Genomic DNA, 7077 nt, shown 5'->3' with positions numbered 1-7077 from the left:
TGGCGCCGGTGGCCGTGAGCTTCAGGGGAGACCCCATCCTCTCTCCCTCCCAGATCCACCACGCAGCTCGCTCGCGCGCCGGGATGCCGACGCCATGGAGGACGCTGCTCCACCCCTGCTCCGCTCCGTGCCCCCGACGCTATGGAGGACGCCGCTCCACCCCTGCTCCAGCCTCAAGGTACTCCACACCTGCTCAAGCCTGAAGGAACAACCTGCGCCGCTGCTTCTGAATGTTGTGCCGTTGTTCATCTCTGAATGTTGGGCTCCATGCACCACACATATTGCATATTGCCCCTCTCTAGCGTGCGTGGCAACAGTAGGCATAGATCAAGAGTGTGTCAGTCCCAATCCCAACTGCGGCGGCACCGACGAAGAAGAGAGGATGGTGAATGGTGAGTTCCTTTTGAGGCCATTCGAGGCGACGGATCCGTAATCTCTTGTTTCTTCTCTGGATTTTACTTTTCCCCTTTCCATTGATTACACACGGAAATTAATCTGACAGTCTCAGGCTCTCAGCGACTGCATACAGGGAAAGGAGAAATAGACAATTCATTTCATTAGCATTAATCTGACAGTCATGTGTGTCCCTCAAAAGTTACTGTTAGGCTTCTTTGCTGCATGTTGATTAGTCCTGTTACTATTATTCCTGTTACAGCATGAAAAAGTTCATTGGTTAATCTCAGTGTCTAGCCACAGTATAGATCCTTGCTCAAGTCGCCTCATGTCCAGCCACTGTGCCTTTTCAGTTTACCTCTCATCTGAAAGACTGCTCTTTTTCCTTTTCTTTTGAGAGTATCTGAAAGGCTGCTCAGTTAACCCTCTTATATGGAAAACAAAAGGCATGTTCATTTAACCTCTCCTAGCAGGGTTATTTTTGTTGAAATACTTGCCTCAACTTGTTTCATATTGAGATACTAATTTTTTTATAAAAAGAAATACTAATATTTTGTTATGCCTAGGTGTGGAACATGAAGCTGGCAATGCCAAGAATGAACAAGATGAGGGCACTGACAGTACCCCTAGTCAACTGCTTTTGGGTGCAAAGCCAAAGAAAAGACTCACTTCCAAGTGCAGCCCTGGGATTCAGACTCAGAAGAGGCAAAAGAATCAGGTGCTGTTTTGAACCTTCCAGTAAAACAAATAGCATGGTTACACAAGGTGAAGACAGATTACGCACCCTAGACAGATTACACAAGTTGAATTACATATATATGAAAATAATTGCAGGAGTAGGTTGCTAAAATAGATTGCTACTCTCCTGTTTAATGAAATGTCCATGGGTTGATTTCAGTTCTATGCTTGGGGTCAGCATATTCATTAAGGCTGATCTATTCTAGCTCAGCCATTTTTTGCCTACACTGAGCAAATGCATAAGAGTTCTTCCCTTGAGAAATTAATTAATGAATTATAAAGGGGGGCACAATAACAGCTCATTAAGCAAGAGGAGATGGCAGGACCATCCAATTAAATCCCATTCTTATCTTCTTCTTCTTTCTTCCCTTGAGAAATTAATTAATTATTATAAGCAGGAGTATTTTACAGAGAAAGATGCAAAAACCAGAGCACTAGCTGAATCTTCTTCCAAACCAACTTATCTGAATCATCTTAACCAACTGGTCATTCCTAGCACCAACCAGAGCACTAGCTTTTTAGAAAAGGACCAGAGCACTAGCTGACCCTAAGTAAAGAAGAGTTGCTCTTTTCCTGCTGCTTGGAGGCTGCTGGTGCTTTTTTATTGTTGCTTGAAGGCTCCTGGTTCTCTTTTCCTGCTGCTTGGAGGCTACTAGTACTTGAAGGGTGTTTCTGCTGCTTGAAGGAGGTGGCTGCTCTTTTCCTGCTGCTCGGAGGAGGCTGCTCGTGCTCTTTTCCTGCTGCTTGAAGGTTGTTGCTGCTCTTTTCCTGCTTCTTGGAGACTGCTGGTACTCGAAGGGTGTTTCTGCTGCTTGAAGGCTCCTGGTTCTCTTTTCCTGCTGCTTGGAGGCTGCTGGTATTCGAAGGGTGTTTCTGCTTCTTCAAGGCTGGTGCGGCTCTTTTCTTGCTGCTCTTTTCCTGCTGCTTCTGCTCTTTTTCTGCTGCTAAGATTGCTTCTGCCTCTTCTATAAAGGCTTTGGTCTGTCCAACTAGCTCACGATCGATAGATAGAGCTATAGATAGAGCTATATATCAACCGGGTAGTTTCGATATTCCTCCTCCACACCTTCTATCAGTTCCCTGATGCTTTGACGTGCTCGGCTATCGGTGTGGGACTGGAGAGACCAGAATATGCAGAGATCAAGAATGTTCATGTCGGGACTGTTTGGAGGCTGTTGAAGCAACTTAATATCCAAATCAGTCTGTTCTATGACTTGTTGGAAAACCGGGTCATCGGGAAGAATATGTGGCGTGGCATTATCTTGTTGGATATAGATTGTTCGTCCTTCATCTTCGTCCGGCCAGCGCTCTTGGATCGCAGGAATAAGTTTCTCACACATGTAATACCTCATTACATCTCGTGTGACTTTCAATGATTTGAGCTCGAGCGTCCCTTTATCTCTGTTTTCACTGGTTCTTTGAGCAGGAGACTCTGTGACAAAATCACAAATGCCGAGCTTTCCATCAAAAGTGACCTCACCACCTTTGCCGTATCTTGGTTTAGCCACGGCTGCGAGAAACATCACCTTGGCGATGCTATCCTTATGATGCAAGGTGCGCAAGGGGTCGGGTTCTTCGGGAAGCAAATAGTAGTTGTTCACCTCCCCAGTCATGTTGAACCACTTTTCATCCATGTAGGCTATGTTGTCTAATTCCCGTGTCGCAGACCAATAATCTTCACACATAGCCAAGCACCATTTCAATCTCTTTACAATGTTGGATAGGTTTAAGTGGGGCCTCAACTTATTGCTGTGACGCCTCAAATGACCCCACTCGAACCTTGAGTGTAAGGTCATGCAGCTTACACCCAATGCCTTTGACAGACCTCGCAATGTTCTCCTTCTGTTCAATGGGATTGTCACCACCCTCGACAGATCCAAATCTTTCCGCTTGCGGCCAACTCTACCTGGTTTTTGATTTGAGACATCAACTTTCTCCCCTTTTTCAATCTGTTTAAGAGCTCTTTCCCATATTCTCTCAACAGTTCTTACGGTTGTATCGAGTAGGCTAGCAATGACCTCCTTGTCTTTTTTCAGAACTTGTCCATTTTGGGTCTTGATCACCATGAGTGCAAAATAAATACCATATCTCTCCTCATTTGTGAGTTCCCCATGAATTGGTTTCTGTACAGCACTTGCTTCCTCGTGAATTGCTTCCTCTACACCACTTGCTTCTTCATGAATTGGTTCCTCCACACCACTTGCTTCTTCCCCTGTCAAATAAGGAGCAAAAGATAAGTCATGTAGCTATTGCAAATAATAGGAGTAGATCATGGAAATGAAAATGAAAATGCAAAAGTTTTGGAGGTAGTACTTGTTGCTTCATTATTGACTGGTTCTTCATTGTTGTATCGTTGTTGACTGTTGTGTTCTTCCTGTTGATCTGCAGGTTCTGAGGCATTATCTTGTTGAGGACTCATGTTGAGATCAATCACAAACATCATTGCGGCGGTGGAGCACTTGCTCAGGTAACTGTTCATGATCCAATAAGAAAGAACATGAAAGTTTATATGAAAAATGAGTACTCCTTCAAGTTGCCCACTTAGCACATGAAAGCAAGCTGAAAAATGGAATTGCTCGCACAAAAATGAACTACTAAAAGCTGATGGTACCTTTATTCTTTTCCCTGTAAAAATGATAATTTCTTGTTCTTCCCTAAAGAAGTGTTAGTAACTTGTTCTTTCTTGAAAAAAGTAAAAAGCAAATCAACACTGATAAGGTATTTTACAAAGCAAATCAACACTTATAAAGCAAGATCTGAATCCAAGAATACACTAATTGCAACCGCGCAAGATTTTGGTATCTATCTAAGGAATCTGAAACCAAAAACTCTCTGACAGCAACACTCCAATCCAATTCAAGCACAATGCTGCTCTTCTTACCGTGGGGCAACATGGTCAGAACATGTTGTATATGATTTATTCCCATGCTTTCAGTGGGGAATGTTTTTTCAGAGCAAGGAGCAGCAGCAACAACCTGTGACTTCTTCAAAGAAGAACTCGAAGGCAGGGAAGCAGCAGCAGCTCGAGCTCCACCGGCTGCAGGGGAGAAGCAGAAGCACGAGCTCGACCGGCTGTAGAAGCAGAAGCAGAAGCACGAGCGCCGCCGTTGTGTGTTCACCGGAGGAGCCGTGACGAGCTTCAGCGGTGGCAAGCAGCGACCGGATTGGGAGGGGACGGCGGCGGTTCAGTTGATTCGTTGCTTTCCGACAAGCGTGGCTTGAGGCGGGCGTAGCTCTCGGCGCGGCGGAGCTCGGACTGGCTCGGGGAGGACTGAGGTCGCCCGTCGGCGTCGAGCTCGTGGGGGCAGCGGCGGTCGTGGTGGGAGGAGATGGCCTCGATTCCGTTGATCCACGGCCAGAGGCAGCGGAGGAGCTTCATGAGATTTTTGGCAGGGGATAAGGATCGGGATCAGGCCGGCGGCCGGAGCTCCACTTGCTTGTAGCCTCGCCGGCGGCCGATTCTTCACGCGCGAGCCGCGCACGCCTGTCGTCGTCTATTTTTGTACAATTTGAAGATGCGCAGGGGGTTTCTTGTAAATGTTTTGTAGTTTAAATTTTAGAACCCCACGACATCTAAATTCGAACAGAGGGAGTAGCAGTGTAGATGTAGATGGACTCTTCCCCGCAACTCAAGCTACCTTACCTTAAATCCAACCTCCGGCCCCATCCATTAGGCCTGCCCACGGGGGCCTTGCCTATTTTCAGTTGCTTCAACCCCACTTTACTATATGTTGCCCCCGTCTTCTCTCTCTCTCTCTCTTGCACAGCGGAGTGGCCCTTTTCTTTTCTTGAGTGAGCTAGCTAGCTCAGCTCCACTTTAATTTGATTGTTAATTTAATCTTTATACTATTATCTTAAGGCTCAAGCATTGTTGGAACTGCTTCTGTCTCTGTGTGTGTGTGTGGCCGAGATAAGTGTCGCTTTTATATCGCCTGTGCCCTGCCCTGCCGTGTCTCACCATCATTGTTGCCATCACAGGCCGCTACCGCGCTCGTTCACTAGTCACTCCACCCGGGAGCACGCATATGCGTGCGATGGGACGCGAGGCGGCAGCGGCAGTGGCGTGCTCCTCCAACAAGCCCAAGCTGCGGAGAGGGCTGTGGTCGCCGGAGGAGGACGAGAAGCTCTACAACCACATCATTCGCTACGGCGTCGGTTGCTGGAGCTCCGTCCCAAGGCTCGCCGGTGCGTAACGTAATCTCTTCATTCATATATGCCCATGCTGCTATGTATCTCTTGCTTGACCAAGAACTCAAATGTGTTTCCCTTAATTGTTCAGGGTTGGAGAGATGTGGCAAGAGCTGCAGGCTAAGATGGATCAACTACCTCAGGCCTGATCTCAAGAGGGGCAGCTTCTCCCAGCAGGAGGAGGACCTCATCGTCAGCCTGCACAAGATCCTTGGCAACAGGTAGTACAATTAGTAAGTTTTATTAGTGAGTTCACTGTTTTCTGATGTTGATCGGAACTTTAGAAGCAGGTAGGTATATACAGAAACACGACGATATTGCATACAGAAACACGTCGACACGCCTCAACTGCACTACTCCTTTATGTTGGTTGTCAGGTGGTCCCAGATAGCGTCGCAGCTGCCAGGCCGGACCGACAACGAGATCAAGAACTTCTGGAACTCGTGCATCAAGAAGAAGCTCCGGCAGCAGAGCATCGACCCCACCACCCACGAACCGCTCAATGACGCTGCCGCTGATGCCGAGCCGCACGACGAGTGCAAGCAGCTAGTCTCCGCTGCGGAAGACGGCTGCTTCGGCGGCTCTGTTGGCAGTGACGATCTCCTAGCGCCGCACTCCCCGGTCGACTGCAGCTTCGACCCCATGTCCGTGACAAACGTCCCCACAATGCGCATGCAGGGCTCCTACTCCTTGTGTGGCTACGGCGGCGTCGGCTCCGACGCCACCACGTACAGCGCCTACACAGGCGGCGGCGACAGCTCCAGCAACAGCACCGGCACCGGCACCGGCACCTGGACCTGCGGCAATGTGGAGCCGCTCCCGCACATGGACATGTTCTGCGACGACGCCGAGCCCTACCCATTCGACCCGACCAAGTTCAGCCCGTGGCACCAGCAGCACGCGCCGGACGACGACCGCGGCTCCGCGGTCTTCCCGGTCCGCTCGCTGTCCCGGGACCTGCCCGAGTCGTGCTTCGAGCTCGCCCGTGGGGCCTTGGAGGACGAGTTCGACTTCATGTGACCCCGCCACGCCCAGGCCGAGGTCATGTGTCCATCGTTCCACTTCCACAACCACAAACTCACACATATACAAACCTCACTATACCACCTGATGAGATGAGAAGATCGATCACCGTTGAGAGGACATGTGGTTTGACCACACCTATACTTATTTCCTCTCCTCATTTTTCTCTCTCTGCCTTCCAACCCCTTCCCTCGAAAAAGAAGTACTTATTCGATGAAGCTGTTTATTTAATGAATACAATGGTATATAAGTACTATATAGTATTGTGATCATAATAAGGGTTAGTAAATATGCATGTATACGTACCCCAATTCAGGGGGGTTTCATGTTTTGTATGGGAGCAGTTTAGCAACATCGGTCCATGGAATTTTAAAGCAAGTCTTTTTACCTCTTGCACTCCATCCATGGACTGCGCCCTTGGCAAAGTACGTGGCAAATGAGACTAGGCCTCACAATTATTAAGACGTACGTACTACGTGGTCGCTGTGTGGCGAAGTCGTACAGCGTGAGCGCGACGCCGCGCGGGCAAAGTCTTGAATACGTTGTTGCTTTGGCAACGACGTGGCAAGGCGGGGATGTACGGGGCAGCAACGACGCAGTGTAAAGAAGCGTCAGTCACATGATGGCCCTGTTTGGATACTCTAACTTAGTTAGTTAGAGGTTAGAGTTAGTTTTTAACTTGTGTCTAACCTTAAACTAACTTTAACTTTGATGGTGTTTGGATGAGAGGGTTAG

General features: G+C 48.3%; 1 protein-coding gene across 1 annotated transcript; it reads left to right on the top strand.

The window, feature by feature from the left end:
• Nucleotides 1–5015: 5015 nt before the first annotated feature.
• On the top strand, nucleotides 5016–6674 carry LOC109777930 (myb-related protein Hv33). The gene is made up of 3 exons (XM_020336492.4): nucleotides 5016–5316; nucleotides 5411–5540; nucleotides 5697–6674. Exons 1-3 carry the CDS (start codon nucleotides 5157–5159, stop codon nucleotides 6337–6339), a joined length of 933 nt encoding a protein of 310 aa, XP_020192081.1. The 5' UTR covers nucleotides 5016–5156; the 3' UTR covers nucleotides 6340–6674.
• The last annotated feature ends 403 nt before the right edge of the window (nucleotides 6675–7077 follow it).

The sequence above is a fragment of the Aegilops tauschii genome, chromosome 3 (genome assembly GCF_002575655.3).
Source record: "Aegilops tauschii subsp. strangulata cultivar AL8/78 chromosome 3, Aet v6.0, whole genome shotgun sequence".
NCBI lineage: Eukaryota > Viridiplantae > Streptophyta > Magnoliopsida > Poales > Poaceae > Aegilops > Aegilops tauschii.
This window is presented reverse-complemented; position numbering and strand designations above follow the sequence as displayed.

Bases quoted from the DNA above. Each gene is read 5' to 3' on its own strand.
- LOC109777930 (XM_020336492.4), top strand. From the start codon at position 5,157: ATGCGTGCGATGGGACGCGAGGCGGCAGCGGCAGTGGCGTGCTCCTCC. The intron at 5,317-5,410 runs GTGCGTAACGTA...TTAATTGTTCAG, and splicing joins CTCCGTCCCAAGGCTCGCCG to GGTTGGAGAGATGTGGCAAG. The intron at 5,541-5,696 runs GTAGTACAATTA...GTTGGTTGTCAG, and splicing joins CACAAGATCCTTGGCAACAG to GTGGTCCCAGATAGCGTCGC.